At 43.5% G+C, this 16,967-nt stretch overlaps 1 protein-coding gene across 1 annotated transcript in view; it reads left to right on the top strand.

Annotated features, from left to right (window-relative positions):
- COL23A1 (collagen type XXIII alpha 1 chain) overlaps nucleotides 1–16,967 on the top strand; it is a 471,275-nt gene that overhangs the window by 441,729 nt on the left and 12,579 nt on the right. Inside the window, exons 12-21 of the mRNA XM_074292316.1 lie at nucleotides 1,108–1,134; nucleotides 2,169–2,222; nucleotides 4,289–4,351; nucleotides 5,011–5,055; nucleotides 5,874–5,951; nucleotides 8,805–8,858; nucleotides 14,669–14,713; nucleotides 15,025–15,114; nucleotides 15,558–15,620; nucleotides 16,728–16,784. Of these exons, the coding sequence (XP_074148417.1) occupies nucleotides 1,108–1,134; nucleotides 2,169–2,222; nucleotides 4,289–4,351; nucleotides 5,011–5,055; nucleotides 5,874–5,951; nucleotides 8,805–8,858; nucleotides 14,669–14,713; nucleotides 15,025–15,114; nucleotides 15,558–15,620; nucleotides 16,728–16,784 (576 nt within the window). The remainder of the gene's footprint in view (nucleotides 1–1,107; nucleotides 1,135–2,168; nucleotides 2,223–4,288; nucleotides 4,352–5,010; nucleotides 5,056–5,873; nucleotides 5,952–8,804; nucleotides 8,859–14,668; nucleotides 14,714–15,024; nucleotides 15,115–15,557; nucleotides 15,621–16,727; nucleotides 16,785–16,967) is intronic.

Genomic DNA, 16,967 nt, shown 5'->3' with positions numbered 1-16,967 from the left:
GGTTTTAAGCCTATGAGATAAACCCAGAAGGTTTTCCAGGATTCCAGGAAATATCAAGGGAGCTCATTCTACTTTTGGAAAGTTCATATTGTTAGGAAGTTTTTCCTTAAAACAAACCAAAATCTGCCTTTGAACAATTTCTAGTCATAGTTTCCAGTTACTTCTACAGAACAAACCAAATCCCTCTTCCACCTGAACACCTTTAGATAAATGAAAGCAATGATTCTGTACCATCCTAACTTTCTCTCCTCTCCACTAAACCTCCCCTGGACTTTTATCTGATCCAAATGACAAGATCTCCATTCATCTGGTCACACTCCTCTGGGTGCCCCCAGTGGGTTGATGCCCTTTCTAAAACAGGGCTCTCAGAATAAGAGGCAATATTATACTTCACAATCCAACCAATTTGCACAGCACAATCACTTCCAGTGCTTTGAATATCATACCTCTCAATTTCACCTAAAATTGCACTAATTTGGGGGACTGGTTGGCTTCTAACACTGTTGGCTCGAGCCAAGTCAATAAGCATTGATATGTGTTAGATTGCAAAGACAGACCAAAACCAACCAAACAAGAACAGTCTCTGACTTTAAGAAGCTCACAATCTAATGCCCAACTTCTTACACTATGGATCACAGCCTCGTGTGAAATCATGTGACTGGATGTGAGGGGGTCTCAAAATTATGATTTATTATCAGTAAATGTTTGACTTGTATATCTATTTCATATCCCTTTATGCCCAGGGTCATGTAAAAAATTTCTCAGAAAAAAAAAAGGGATTGTGACTGGAAAAAGTTTAAGAAGCCCTGAATGAATAAATGAACTCATTAATTATTTTGTCCCAAAGGGCTTTAGAAGTCTATAGATTGGACTTTAGGCACTTGTCATCATGAGGGTGGGGACTAAGAAAGTGGAGACAGAAAAGTTCTTGTCATGTTTGAGTGGCAGCAGGTTATTCAGTTGGGCTGAAGTACTGGGGATTTGAAGAGGAAATAAAGATAGAAGAGATGAAGCTGGGATCAAAGTTTTAGATATTTTAATTGGATAAGAATATTCTGATTCTGCTTTGATCCCTAACTGTTCCCTTTTCCTGTTTTCTCTGTTAAGGGTGAACCTGGTATGCCAGGAAGAAAGGTAAGCAAAGGGTTAATCTCAGAGCATGAATGTCACATGGAGTCGCTCTCTGAAAATCAAAGCAGCCAAGGGGGCCCCTCTGGGCCCCTTCTCTTTCAACTAAATGTTAAGAGTGAATCCATTGTCGGGAATTGGGGTGGGAGTAAGGGGAGACAGAGAGAGAAGGACCTAAAGACTTCTTGGTTCTTCATCAAACTGGCCTTTCTTGCTTGTGACAAGAGCTAAAGTCTTGAGGCCTCAGAGTCCAGAGTGACAGGACTAGCAGGGTAAGGGAGTGGAAAAGGGGATTGATTTAGAGGCTGGGGACTGGGTTCTAATGTTGGTTCTCCTACTGATTAGATGCTTAACCTTATGACTGCCACATCTCTCTGGGCCTCAATTTCCGGATTTATAAAATAGGAATAAAAACTCCAATGTTATTAATAATACCTAAAATAATGATAGGAATAATAATGAAGTAGGTACTAGCTATTTCAGATATTTGTGACGCTCAAGTGAGATATTAATAGCATACTAGTAAAGGTACCTAGATGACAGAGTGGATAGAGCACCGTCCCTGGGGTTTGGAAGATCTGAGTTCAAATATGACCTCAGATACTACCTGCATAACCCTGGACAAGTCAGTTCCTCATCTGTAAAATGGGGGCACAATGGAGAAGGAAATGGCCAACTCTCCTAAATCTTTACCAAGAAAACCCCATGGATGAGTCCAGAACAACTGAGTAACATTAAAAAAAATCAATCATTCAAAATTTGAGGATTATTCATAGAAAAATTGTTACATGCTCACCCCATGGTCCAGAATGGCTTCTCCCTCTAGTTGGAATGAGCAAACCCAGGACTCAAAAGAAGACCTCAGAGGGCTCATCTTGGTACATAACCTTGTCTCAAGGTGAACCAACAAAGCTATTCTCAAGATGTCTCCTGAGAAATAGAAATATCTCAGATTGGGCCATGGTGGAAGTGGGGGTTGGGAGGTGGAGGCGGGGAGCCTGCCTCGGCCAGGCTGTCCACTGAAGCTCTTGTTTCTTCAGGGAGATGATGGCTTGCCAGGACAACCGGGACTCCAGGGATCCATTGGGCCAAAGGTACACCTCCTCTTTTCCCTGAAATATCTACCTCCCTCTGTCCATCTTCTTTCCAAGCTCCTAGTCATCTGGGAAAAACTATTAAGAGATCTTCCTTTTTCACCACTCTTTCCCCCCAGGCTAAGAGGCACTTGGCTTAGACCTATATTGGTTGTAGTGTCATTCTTCAAAACTAAGCAGATCTCTGTCCCACCTCCAGGTATCTCTCTCTCTACCAAAAGCTTACTGTATTACTCAGAACCTAGGGGTTGACAGCACTCCTTCCATTAGTCATGTATGTATCTCTACTGTCGAAGGAAGGAAGGAAGGAAGGAAGGAAGGAAGGAAGGAAGGAAGGAAGGAAGGAAGGAAGGAAGGAAGGAAGGAAGGAAGGAAGGAAGGAAGGAAGGAAGGAAGGAAGGAAAGGAGGAAGGAAGGAAGGAAGGAAGGAAGGAGGGAGGGAAGGAGGGAAGGAGGGAAGGAGGGAGGAGGGAAGAAGGAAGGAGGGAAGGAAGGAAGGAAGGAAGGAAGGAAGGAAGGAAGGAAGGAAGGAAGGAAGGAAGGAAGGAAGGAAGGAAGGAAGGGAGGAAGGGAGGGAGGGAGGGAGGAGGGAAGAAGGAAGGAGGGAAGGAAGGAAGGAAGGAAGGAAGGAAGGAAGGAAGGAAGGAAGGAAGGAAGGAAGGAAGGGAGGGAGGGAGGGAGGGAAGAAGGAAGGAAGGAAGGAAGGAAGGAAGGAAGGAAGGAAGGAAGGAAGGAAGGAAGGAAGGAAGGAAGGAAGGAAGGAAGGAAGGAAGGAAGGAAGGAAGGAAGGAGGGAGGGAGGGAAGGAGGGAGGAAGGAAGGAAGGAAGGAAGGGAGGGAGGGAGGGAGGGAGGGAGGGAGGGAAGAAGGAAGGAAGGAAGGAAGGAAGGAAGGAAGGAAGGAAGGAAGGAAGGAAGGAAGGAAGGAAGGAAGGAAGGAAGGAAGGAAGGAAGGAAGGAAGGAGGGAGGGAGGGAGGGAGGAGGGAAGAAGGAAGGAGGGAGGGAGGGAGGGAGGAAGGGAAGAAGGAAGGAAGGAAGGAAGGAAGGAGAGGGAGAGAGGGAAGGAGGGAGGAAGAAGGAAAAAAAGAAAAAGAAAGACTGTGGTCAAATCCCTTTTCCATTCTGAGTTTCAATTTCCTCATCTGTCAAATGAGTTAGGCTAGATGACATCTTGGGTTCCTTCTAGCTGTATTTCGTGATTTTTATACCTTAAAGCCTATCAGAAAAGTCGAGCTGTGATGTAGTAGTAAGAGTGTTGGACTTGAAGCCAGGAAGACCCAAGTTCAAATCCCATCTCAGACAATTGTCTATAACATTGAACAAGTTACTTGGGAAGATGATGCAGGGAATAAAGCACTGGCTTGGAATCAGGAAGACTCATGTTCCCAAGTTCAAATCCATTCTTAAACACTTAATAACTGTGTGACCCTGAGTAAGTCACTTAATCCTGTTTGCCTCAGTTTCTTCATCTGTAAAATGAGCTGGAGAAGGAAATGGCAAACCACTCCAATTGACTTTGCCAAGAAAACCCTAAAATGACAAGCTTGTGGAATCTTTGCCAAGCTATTCCTAGAATAATAGCTTACTCTAGCCCATTATTAGGCTCCTACATGTTTCCTCTTTGACAGTGAGAGCATCTAGGACAATCCATGCCCTCCTTCCCCTATCATTGTCTGGGTGAATCCTGGCTCACCTCTACCCCACTCTGATCTAGACAGGCTACTTATCTTTATATCCCTAGGAGAAGTTCAGAGAATGGAAAATACCTTCTCTCCTCCCGTAGGTAGTAGCTGTGAGCTCACATGGTGGTTGGCTTATAACTGCATCATTCATTCCAGCTGTTCAACAAGTAAATGCTGATGATACATTAAGCCTTGGTAACAATGGTCTCTGGAGCTCTGGTTTAGCACAGCCTGCTGCTGGAGGGACAGAGGGACTGAGCCAAACTCTTTGCCCCATACTGTATGTGCGACCTTTGACAAATCTTTCAAGTTTTTTGCCCCTACCTGATCCTGGGATAGTGATTAGCCTGAAAACCAGGGTCATTCTGTATCCTTTGCTTTCCAGGGAGAAGAAGGAAGTCCAGGGCCTCAGGGAAAGAATGGAACTGATGGATCACCAGGAACCAAGGTAATTTATGATCTACTGTCTCCATGTGTGACCTTTCCATATGGGCCAATGCCTGTTTATGAGTTAATAGAAAGATCAATATAACCTCTGATCTTCTTAAAAGAAGACTCTTAGCTGGGAACTTGGAGATGATTGGGGAAAGGGGGAAGGAACTTGAGGAAGAGAGATGAGGAAAAAGGAAGAGAGAAAGATGAAAGAAATGGAAAATGGAAAGGGCAGAAAGGGAGAAAAGGAAGAGAAAAAAAGAAAGAAAGATGAAAGGGAGGGAATGGAGGTCAGATGGTATAATGAGACAGATGATAGGAACGTACAGAAGGAAAGAGAGAGAAGGGGGGAAGAAGGAAGGAAAGAAAAGAGAAGATGGAATATTTATTAAGTGGAATTACAAATACAAGCATACAAGACAATCTTTGACTCCAAAGAACTTAACTTCTAATGGGGGAAGACAATATATAAAAGAGACCAGGGAATGTGGTTGGAGGACAGCACAGAGAAGGCAGTTTGGCTTGGAATTTGTGTCTAGGAAAGGAGGTAAATGTCTGGCTGGATCAAGATAAGATGAAAGCACTCCAGGATTCCTCTGGAGAGGAGGTGGGGATGATGGAAGAGGATGGTTGGGAGCCATGAAGGACTAATCATCAGAATTTCTGTTTCTCCAGGGGGAGCCTGGTGAGAGGGGATCTGACGGCTTCCTTGGACCCAGGGTATGCAGACATAATATGGTGACCCCTTCCACTTTTGCTTCAGGCCACGAGGCAGCAGGGCTTAGCCTCTTGAGTCGGATATACCTGTCTATTGGGATGAGTCTTTACAAGTGAAGGAACTTGTGGAAGTTGAACCACCATGCATGAGATTCCTTTCCAACAGAGAACTAGAACAAGGGCAACGTGGTCTTCTCCCTGAGTTTGGGAGGATTGGGGATCCGGTTACAGTGTGACACTGTCTAACAAGTCGATTCAAGCCTGATCCCCGGCGAGAGGTAGCTTGGTTCTCAGGCCTTCAGTATCTGTTGAAATCCCTTAGGATTCTCAGGCCTGAGATGCTCAGAATGGCTGATGACCAAAGAGATTCTGCTACTCACTGGGAATTAGGGAAGAATATTGGCCTAAGCCAGTTTTTTGGTCTCAAGATCCTGTCACTCTTTTAAAATTATTGAGGATCCCCCAAAGAACTTTTCTGTCTAACTATTAACATTAGAAACATGAAAATAGCTTTAAACTTCATGGATATCTCCAAAAGGATCTCAAGGATCCCCAATCATCTTTTGAGTCATGCTTTGAGATCCACTGGTCTACACAAAGCCCCTTTGGGAATTGAGTAGTCTACTGTTGAATTTGCCTTAAGAAACAAACAAGCAGCCTTCTTAGATTTGGGAAAAGGTTAAGCTCAGTGTTGCAATGGAAAGTGTAGAGAAAATTATGTAGTGCATTAGAAAACCCAGAAGTGGTGAGTAAGGTCTGGAAAGGAGCCTCAGGGTGTGATCCAAGGGCTTCTAAAATGTTGGCTTTTTCTCTTTTCTCAGGGTCCACCTGGCCTGAAAGGTGAGCAAGGAGACACAGTGGTGATTGACTATGATGGCAGAATTCTGGATGCTCTAAAGGTAAATTGGGTATTTTTGGTTTTTTATTTTTATCAGAGCCTCTTGGCTAGATCCTTGGTTAGACAGTGTGGTACATTAGAAAAAGAACCAGATTGTGTCAGAAGAACTGAATTCAAATCCTAACTTTGCCACTTATCTGCGTGACTTCCTTGGGCCTCCATTTCCTCAACTGTAAAATAAATAGGTTAAATTAGAGACTCTGGGGTCCCTTTCAGGTCTAGTCCTGATTCCTAAGGCACCTTCCAGCTCTAAAGCCATGGCCCTCTTCTTCTATAAAATGGGCAGCTAAGGTCGTGCTAGTGACTGAGCTGGCTGCCCAGTGCCTCAGCTGGACCACCAGTAAAATGGAAGCAGGAATCCAAATCTTCTTTCCTTTATAAACAGCAGTGATGAATAGAAATGATGGTACTTTCTAATTCCAATGCCATTATGGTCTCTACTATATCATACTGCCCCTCTGGAGGAAAAAAAAAGCATTAAAAAAAGTAGAACCGGGATTGCATGAGAAAGGATGGCTCATCCTGAGTCCATTTCTTGAATACTGAGATTTTCTAGAGTGGATAGAGCACCAGCCCTAGAACCCCTGAGTCCAAACTTCACCTCAGGCACTAGACACATTCAAGCTGTGTGACCCTGGACAAGTCACTTAGCCCCAGTTGCCTCAGCAAAAAGAGAAACAGAGAGAGGAAGAGAAAGGGAGAGAGAGGGAGGGCCACTAATCCTTCCAGTAGCCTATCTCCCTATGATGATGATAATGTTATATAATCATGTAATATATATCCTTATATTATACTATATTATATTACATTACATATTATATTAATTACCTATAACATTTATTATATAATTGGCTATCCCTGGCTCAGCTCTGCCTCTGCTCATAGAGCAGGTTCTTTGGGAGGAAGTCAGGATCATTATGGAGGAATAGTGGCCCATCCTGGAGGCTGCAGACTCCATCCTTGTTAATGCTACAACCCCAGCAGCACAGGTGGGAGAAGCAGTGTGGGTCATCGGAAAGGGAAGCAGTCGTCAAGTCAGAGAAGCAGAGGTCAGATTCTGCCCCTGATATTTGCCGTGTGTGTGACCTCAGGCAAGTGTCTCTGTAGAATGAAGCTGGACTAGGTGGCCTTGGAAGGCCTTGTAGTCCCAGGGACTTGGAAATGGGCCCAAACTGCAGTGCCCAGGTGCACCAGGTTGCAACATTCAGAAATAGCAAGAGGGACAGTAGCTCTTAGTCATTGGAAACAGGAGCCAAAAAACTCAATTAGCCAGAACGAAAGCAAACATTTGCTCACATCCATGATTTACTCTCCAATTATTTTACATAGGCTGCCGGGAAGTACAAGCTGATGGTAAATGCACTTGTCTGCATGTGTGCAGTGTGCCGTGAGGCGGGGGGCTTGTGTAGTGTGAGGGGTGCGGGCCTGACCATTCACTCCAAGACCCTGCTCACTTATCTTTCCTTCTCTTTACCTCAATTTCTTCTTCTGCAAATGGAGAGAACATCAAATTAAGTGGTGGTCTCCCAGGTTAGCTCTGATACTCTGTGGGTCTACAGATAACAGCAGTTGATAGTTATATAGTGCTTCACATACACGATCTCATTCGAGCTTCACAACAACCTTGTAAGGTGGGTATCACAATATTCACTTTACAGATGGGGAAACACAGACTCAGAAAAGGTGAATGAATTGTCTATGATCACCCAGCCAGTAAGTTTCAGAGGAATAACCCTAGCTCTGAGAGGATTATCCCAGGGAACTCAGGGCCATGAGTTCTGTTCTGGCTCTTCCATGCCAGTAACTGAGCAGGCTGCCCAGTGTCTCAACTGGGCCATCAGGAATGCAGGAATCCAAATCTCCTTTCCCTTATAAACTAAAATGATGACTAGAAATGATGGCACTTTCTAAATCCAAGGCCATTGTGGTCTCTACCATATCATACTTGCCTCTCTAGGGGAAAAATGCATTTTTAAAGATGTCATGAGAAAAGATGGCTCATCCTGAGTCCATTTCTTGGGCACTGGGATTTTCTCTTTAGTCAGTAGCTAAATGGATGGGTAGAACAATCAAGAAGACCTGAGTTTAAATGTGACCTCAGACTCCTTGAGGCCAGTAAAATATCATAAACTTTCATATAAGATGTGGTTCATTTGAAAAAGACCTTGGGGTCTTAGTGATCTGCAAGCTCAATATGAACCAGCTGTTATGTGGGGACTAGAATAACTAATGTAGTTTTGGACTACTAATAGAAGTCTAGTGTCCAAAACAAAAGAGATAGAAGTTTCATTGCCCTTAATTAGTTGTGTGACCCTGGGCAAGTCACTTAAGTGCTGTCTACCTCAGTTTCTTCAGCTGTAAAATGGAGCTAATAATAGCACCAACACAGGGTTGTTGTGAGGATCAAATGAGACAGTATTTGTAAAGTGCTCAGCCTGGTGCCTGTCACATAATAAGTGCTACGTAAATGCTAGCCATTTGTATTTTAATTTGTGAAACCCCTGGTGAGTCACTGTAGCTTATATATGTTCTTCCCTCTCCCGAGTCACTGGTGAAATAGATGGAAAGGGGCTTTACTCGTGGGCTGGGGATCTGTGAAGAGTTCTGATCCTGGCTCTTACATGCTGGTCACACAGATAGTTACTAACTTCCCGTTGCCTCGGTTGGTCCTTTCATAAAACAGAGGCAGTGATGATAATCCTTCCAGCACCTAACTCCCAAAGCAGCTCTCAGCAGAAGTGGGAGCAAGGGTGTGTGTGTGTGTGTGTGTGTGTGTGTGTGTGTGTGTGTACATTGTGGGTGGCAACTGAGATCTTTGTCAACATTAACACTACTTTGACTTTTTTCCTCACAGGGTCCCCCAGGACCTCAAGGCCCACCTGGTCCTCCAGGAAACCCTGGAGCAAAGGTTGGTTTAGCTATTATTATTGATTATTAGTAACTTGTGATTATATCACATTCTAATTCAAAACTAGACAGACAGGCCTTTGGAGCAAGGAGCCAGCCCCTAGGTTTAAGAGCCAGATGAATTCTTTATCTTTCCAAAAAAGAAAAGCTAAAGGGGGGAAGGAGGAGAGGCAGTATGCCTCAGATAGTTCCTAGTTAGAGATTAGACACATTATAAAGCCACAGTAACTCCGGGAGTAAAATACCATGAACTTTCATAGAAAATGTGGGTCATCTTGGGGTCTTAGTAGTCTGCTAGTTCAATATTCGCCAGCTGCTCTATGGGGAGTAGAATAATTGACATAGTCTTGGACTTGCATTAATAGAAGTCGAGTGTCCAGAACAAAGGAGATAGCGGTCTCAGTGCCCTTTGTTCTGGTCAGACCACAATTGGAGTATAGGATCTAGTTTGAGGTATCACCACAATTGGAGTATAGGATCTAGTTTGAGGTATCACCACAATTGGAGTAAAGGATCTAGTTTGAGGTATCACCACAATTGGAGTAGAGGATCTAGTGTGAGGTATCACCACAATTGGAGTAGAGGATCTAGTGTGAGGTATCACCACAATTGGAGTGTAGGATCTAGTGTGAGGTATCACCACAGTTGGAGTGTAGGATCTAGTGTGAGGTATCACCACAGTTGGAGTGTAGGATCTAGTGTGAGGTATCACCACAGTTGGAGTGTAGGATCTAGTGTGAGGTATCACCACAGTTGGAGTGTAGGATCTAGTGTGAGGTATCACCACAGTTGGAGTGTAGGATCTAGTGTGAGGTATCACCACAGTTGGAGTGTAGGATCTAGTGTGAGGTATCACCACAGTTGGAGTGTAGGATCTAGTGTGAGGTATCACCACAGTTGGAGTGTAGGATCTAGTGTGAGGTATCACCACAGTTGGAGTGTAGGATCTAGTGTGAGGTATCACCACAGTTGGAGTGTAGGATCTAGTGTGAGGTATCACCACAGTTGGAGTGTAGGATCTAGTGTGAGGTATCACCACAGTTGGAGTGTAGGATCTAGTGTGAGGTATCACCACAGTTGGAGTGTAGGATCTAGTGTGAGGTATCACCACAGTTGGAGTGTAGGATCTAGTGTGAGGTATCACCACAGTTGGAGTGTAGGATCTAGTGTGAGGTATCACCACAGTTGGAGTGTAGGATCTAGTGTGAGGTATCACCACAGTTGGAGTGTAGGATCTAGTGTGAGGTATCACCACAGTTGGAGTGTAGGATCTAGTGTGAGGTATCACCACAGTTGGAGTGTAGGATCTAGTGTGAGGTATCACCACAGTTGGAGTGTAGGATCTAGTGTGAGGTATCACCACAGTTGGAGTGTAGGATCTAGTGTGAGGTATCACCACAGTTGGAGTGTAGGATCTAGTGTGAGGTATCACCACAGTTGGAGTGTAGGATCTAGTGTGAGGTATCACCACAGTTGGAGTGTAGGATCTAGTGTGAGGTATCACCACAGTTGGAGTGTAGGATCTAGTGTGAGGTATCACCACAGTTGGAGTGTAGGATCTAGTGTGAGGTATCACCACAGTTGGAGTGTAGGATCTAGTGTGAGGTATCACCACAGTTGGAGTGTAGGATCTAGTGTGAGGTATCACCACAGTTGGAGTGTAGGATCTAGTGTGAGGTATCACCACAGTTGGAGTGTAGGATCTAGTGTGAGGTATCACCACAGTTGGAGTGTAGGATCTAGTGTGAGGTATCACCACAGTTGGAGTGTAGGATCTAGTGTGAGGTATCACCACAGTTGGAGTGTAGGATCTAGTGTGAGGTATCACCACAGTTGGAGTGTAGGATCTAGTGTGAGGTATCACCACAGTTGGAGTGTAGGATCTAGTGTGAGGTATCACCACAGTTGGAGTGTAGGATCTAGTGTGAGGTATCACCACAGTTGGAGTGTAGGATCTAGTGTGAGGTATCACCACAGTTGGAGTGTAGGATCTAGTGTGAGGTATCACCACAGTTGGAGTAGAGGATCTAGTGTGAGGTATCACCACAGTTGGAGTAGAGGATCTAGTGTGAGGTATCACCACAGTTGGAGTAGAGGATCTAGTGTGAGGTATCACCACAGTTGGAGTGTAGGATCTAGTGTGAGGTATCACCACAGTTGGAGTGTAGGATCTAGTGTGAGGTATCACCACAGTTGGAGTGTAGGATCTAGTGTGAGGTATCACCACAGTTGGAGTGTAGGATCTAGTGTGAGGTATCACCACAGTTGGAGTGTAGGATCTAGTGTGAGGTATCACCACAGTTGGAGTGTAGGATCTAGTGTGAGGTATCACCACAGTTGGAGTGTAGGATCTAGTGTGAGGTATCACCACAGTTGGAGTGTAGGATCTAGTGTGAGGTATCACCACAGTTGGAGTGTAGGATCTAGTGTGAGGTATCACCACAGTTGGAGTGTAGGATCTAGTGTGAGGTATCACCACATTTGGAGTGTAGGATCTAGTGTGAGGTATCACCACAGTTGGAGTGTAGGATCTAGTGTGAGGTATCACCACAGTTGGAGTGTAGGATCTAGTGTGAGGTATCACCACAGTTGGAGTGTAGGATCTAGTGTGAGGTATCACCACAGTTGGAGTGTAGGATCTAGTGTGAGGTATCACCACAGTTGGAGTGTAGGATCTAGTGTGAGGTATCACCACAGTTGGAGTGTAGGATCTAGTGTGAGGTATCACCACAGTTGGAGTGTAGGATCTAGTGTGAGGTATCACCACAGTTGGAGTGTAGGATCTAGTGTGAGGTATCACCACAGTTGGAGTGTAGGATCTAGTGTGAGGTATCACCACAGTTGGAGTGTAGGATCTAGTGTGAGGTATCACCACAGTTGGAGTGTAGGATCTAGTGTGAGGTATCACCACAGTTGGAGTGTAGGATCTAGTGTGAGGTATCACCACAGTTGGAGTGTAGGATCTAGTGTGAGGTATCACCACAGTTGGAGTGTAGGATCTAGTGTGAGGTATCACCACAGTTGGAGTGTAGGATCTAGTGTGAGGTATCACCACAGTTGGAGTGTAGGATCTAGTGTGAGGTATCACCACAGTTGGAGTGTAGGATCTAGTGTGAGGTATCACCACAGTTGGAGTGTAGGATCTAGTGTGAGGTATCACCACAGTTGGAGTGTAGGATCTAGTGTGAGGTATCACCACAGTTGGAGTGTAGGATCTAGTGTGAGGTATCACCACAGTTGGAGTGTAGGATCTAGTGTGAGGTATCACCACAGTTGGAGTGTAGGATCTAGTGTGAGGTATCACCACAGTTGGAGTAGAGGATCTAGTGTGAGGTATCACCACAGTTGGAGTAGAGGATCTAGTGTGAGGTATCACCACAGTTGGAGTAGAGGATCTAGTGTGAGGTATCACCACAGTTGGAGTAGAGGATCTAGTTTGAGGTATCACCACAGTTGGAGTAGAGGATCTAGTGTGAGGTATCACCACAATTGGAGTAGAGGATCTAGTTTGAGGTATCACCACAATTGGAGTAGAGGATCTAGTGTGAGGTATCACCACAATTGGAGTAGAGGATCTAGTGTGAGGTATCACCACAATTGGAGTAGAGGATCTAGTGTGAGGTATCACCACAATTGGAGTAGAGGATCTAGTGTGAGGTATCACCACAATTGGAGTATAGGATCTAGTGTGAGGTATCACCACAATTGGAGTAGAGGATCTAGTTTGAGGTATCACCACAATTGGAGTATAGGATCTAGTTTGAGGTATCACCACAATTGGAGTATAGGATCTAGTTGAGGTATCACCACAATTGAGTATAGGATCTAGTGTGAGGTATCACCACAATTGGAGTAGAGGATCTAGTGTGAGGTATCACCACAATTGGAGTAGAGGATCTAGTGTGAGGTATCACGTTTTAGGAAAGATATTGACAAGTTGATCACCCAGAAGAAAGTAACCAGAACTGGGAAGGAGCTGGAAATCATAATGTACAAAGAGCAATCAAAAGACCTGCAGATTATTAGCTTGAAGAAGAGCTGAGAAGGCAGGAAATCGAATCCGTTTGAGACATTTGAAGGATAGTCATTTGGGAGTGTGATTAGCTCTATTTCATTGGCATCAAAGATCAGAACTGGGACCAAAGGATGGGAGTTATACAGAAACAGTTGTGAGTTCGGTATAATGAAGAATTTTCTAATAATTAGAGGTTCCCTCTGGAAGTAGTGAGCTCCTTGCCACTGGACATATTCAAGCAAAACTTGTCTCAGGGCTGTTCCCAAACCCCTGGAAATTGTTTAATGCCTTAATATCATAATGATTTCCTAAAAGTTTAATTTTAATAAATGTTTAAACATTTCCCAAAATGTTCCTTCTCCATGCCTCCCCATCCCCCAACTTCTGTTTGGGAAGAAAAGCAAGAGGAAAAGAAAAGAAAATGATGACATAGATATCTTCTATGAACTGGTTTCTGTTTTCTGATTAATAAACAACTACTGATAAGCACCTGCTATATGCTAGACACTGCATGGTCAGCCTTCTGATATAAGTATCTTCTATGGACTGGTTTCTGTTTTGTGACTAAACAACTATTGATTAAACACTGGACACTGGGCATTCAAAGACAAAAAAGAAACCATTCCTGCCCTCAAGGTGACCACAGTTTATGGGCAGAGGGTTGGGACCTGTGTCAGAAAATCTACTAAACTACTCTCTTCCTTATGTTTTAAAGTGAATGAGTGACACTAACTTTAAATCATATAATCCTGATCTCAGGAGAATTGAATACCGAGCAGAAATTATTCTAGATCAGTGGTTTTAATCTGAAATAGAAACTGATCCCTACAAATTCGCACATTGACTTACAAAATCATTAGAACTTAGAAAGCTATATTATCTATAATGTGTTTTTTTTATTTATTTTGTTAAATATTTCCCAATTACATTTTACTCTGATTCAGACTCACATAGGAATTTGGGGGGCAGTGAGTTTGACACCTTGCTCTAGATGACCTCTAAGAGTTTTCCTCTCCTAAGACCCGATAGTTTCTCTGATCATCACTGAGTCACCCTTTAGAGCCAGAAAAGAACTCTCTCTCACGTGGTCTTCTGGAATCATGTGGCTTCCAAATGGCCCTAACAGATAACCAGGGAGAATGGTAGAGAGGAGGGACTCTAACCCCTTTCCCCCAGTGCATTGATTCCTCACTGGAAGACTCATTCACATCTGTCTTCAGGAATTGGCATTGTGAGGGTCAGAGGTAAATCATACATACTTCCTTTCTACCTCTCATCAGAGAAGTGGAGAACTATGGGAGTGGAATGATGTTTTTGTTCATGTGCATCAGGATCCTCCCCTTGGACCAAAGAAACATAGTTAAATAAATCCATCATGTTAGCCATGTCTGATAAGGGGAGGGAATCATTGGGAAGAAACAGAGATGCTTTAAAAAAAAAAAAAAAAAAAAAAAAGGAATCCATAAGACATTTTTATTAGAATTGTCTATGGAGCAATAAAGAGAGCCTGAGCTGGTTGTCTGGTTCTGGTTGCACACTAATCACCGTGAGATCCTAGACAGGACACATTCCCCTTCCTAATCATCAGTTTCCTGTCTATCAATCAAACAAGAATTCCTGCCCTCTCCCTCTCTTTTCCCTCACTCCCCATCAGGGCTCATAGGATAAAACAGATTTTTTTTTAAAAAGCACATTGAGAAATAGGTGGATAAGTTATGAAGGTGAAAGAATGAAAAAAGCACTAGACACATGTGAGGAACTCCTATTCTTCTCATCTCTATTTTTTGTGATTTTAGGGAGAGCTTGGATTGCCTGGTCCTCCTGGCGTTGATGGAGAAAAGGTCTTGTCTCTTTCTTCTGAATGATATAATATTTGAAGAAATGGTCTTTGCTAGATGGGGGGATGGGAATAGAGGTGGAACAGCTTGAGAGCTGGGACCTGATTATAATTTAAAGCCACTTTCTACTGTGAATTTTATATCTAAATTCACTCATCAAATGGTTCTATGTCCCAGAAATCTCTTTCCCAGGAGAGATGCCTCTAAATTATAAGGCATATACATCTGTGGACTGTCAGGGGTTGGATTCTGGGACTGTCGGGGGTCCAGTTGTCAGGGTTTGTATTCCAAGCCTTCACTTTTGTGTATTTCAGGGGCCAAAGGGCTCTAAAGGAGACCAGGGACAGCCGGGACTGATGGGACCAAAAGGAGAAATTGGAGAAATGGGCTTATCTGGCCCCCCGGTATGTGGACAGAATATGTTGGACTTTGGGCGTTGGACACTGAGTGATTGTATTCTCAGTTAAGCGGGACTGAGCTCTGCAAAAATTTCTTGAGTCAGTTTAGAAGCCCAACTCCTAGGTCCTAAGGATAACATGGTGCTGTGCAAAGAGGCTGAATATAGAGTCTGAGGATTCAAATGCAAATCCTAACTTTTCTACCTACCTGTGTGATCCTGGACAAACACTTAATTCCTCTGGACCTTAGTTTCATTATCTGTAAAAATTGGGATAATAATTGCTACCCCGCCTCCTTTCCAGACTTGTCATGAGGTTCCAATAAGATAATGCATATGAAGCACCTTGTAAGCAACCTTGAAGTGCTTTATAAATATGATTTGTGATTTTGATTGTGGTTATTCTTATTACTCAACTAAAAAAGACCTAAATATATAATTTCCATACAGGGTGTTGATGGTCCCAAAGGTGAGAAGGGAGAATCAGGGGCTGCAAGTCTTCAGGAGAGCCTGGTAAGAAGCCAGAGAAGCAGACATTTCCCCACTGTGCTTCCCCTCCATCCAGATTCATATACAATTGCCCATTAACTACCCCTAGAGTTTATGCTCCAATTGTAACCCTTTTTTTTAACAATATTTTACTTTTCTAAGTACATGCAAAGATAGCTTTTAACATTCATCTTTGCAAAATCTTGCATTCCAAATTTTTCTCCCTCTCCTCCCTCCTCCCCACCTCAGGATGGCAAGCAATCTGATATAGGTTAAATATATGCAAGTCTTCTAAACATATTTCCATATTTGTCTTGCTGTGCAAAAAAAAATCAGATCAAAAGGGGAAAAAAGAACATGAGAAAGAAAAAAAGCAAACAAACAACAACAAAAGGTGAAAATACTATCCTTTGAGCCATATTCAGTCCCCATAGTCTTCTCTCTGGATGTAGATGGTTCTCTCCATCACAATTCTATTGGAATTATTTTGAATCACCTCATTGTTGAAAACACATCCATCACAGTTGACCATCTTGTTATTTTGTACAATATTCTTTTGGTTCTGCTCATTTCACTCAGCAGAAGTTCATGTGAGTCTCTCCAGGTCTCTCTGAAATCCTTCTGATGGTCATTTCTTACAGAGCAATAATATTCTATAACATTCATATACAATGACTTATTCAGCCATTCTCCAACTGATGGGCATCCACTCAGTTTCCAGTTCCTGCCACTGCAAAAAGGGCTGCCATAAGTATTTTTGAAATGTTAGTCCTTTTCCCTCTTTTACGTCTTTGTAGCTCTTAGCACTAAATGAAGCTGGGTTACATACTGTAGGCCAACAAGACCCACAAGGTAGGAATGGTGAAAAGAACCAGAGAGACGGGAAATACCTGAGTCCTTACCTGTTAATTCATCAGAGCATTCTGTGAAAGGAGTAGAATGTGGTTAAAGATCTCAAAACTACCTTGTCAACCTCAGGAATTGAATGTATTTTTCCTACCTGGGGTTCTGCAGGCATGTGTGCATATACAACACACACACACACACACACACACACACACACACACACACACACACACACAATTTTGCTTTTGGATTCTAACTAATTTGCCTTTGGTCTCCATTTCCCAGGCCCAGATTCTAGCAGAACCAGGGCCGCCTGGCTTACCTGGCCCCCCAGGTCCTATGGTAAGAGCTGTGGCTACAAACTTTTGACGTGGGGTAACTTGAGAACAGCATGGTATGAGGGAAAAGGCACTGGATGGCCCAGGTTTGAATGCCAGCTCAGTCACTCACTACATGTATGAGTGGGGCAATAGGCTTTTCACTCTGGGCCTCAATTTGCTCACCTGCAAGATAAAAGGTTAGGAT

The sequence above is a fragment of the Sminthopsis crassicaudata genome, chromosome 2 (genome assembly GCF_048593235.1).
Source record: "Sminthopsis crassicaudata isolate SCR6 chromosome 2, ASM4859323v1, whole genome shotgun sequence".
NCBI lineage: Eukaryota > Metazoa > Chordata > Mammalia > Dasyuromorphia > Dasyuridae > Sminthopsis > Sminthopsis crassicaudata.
Note: the sequence above shows the minus strand (reverse complement) of the source record. Positions and strands in the feature narration are given on the sequence as shown.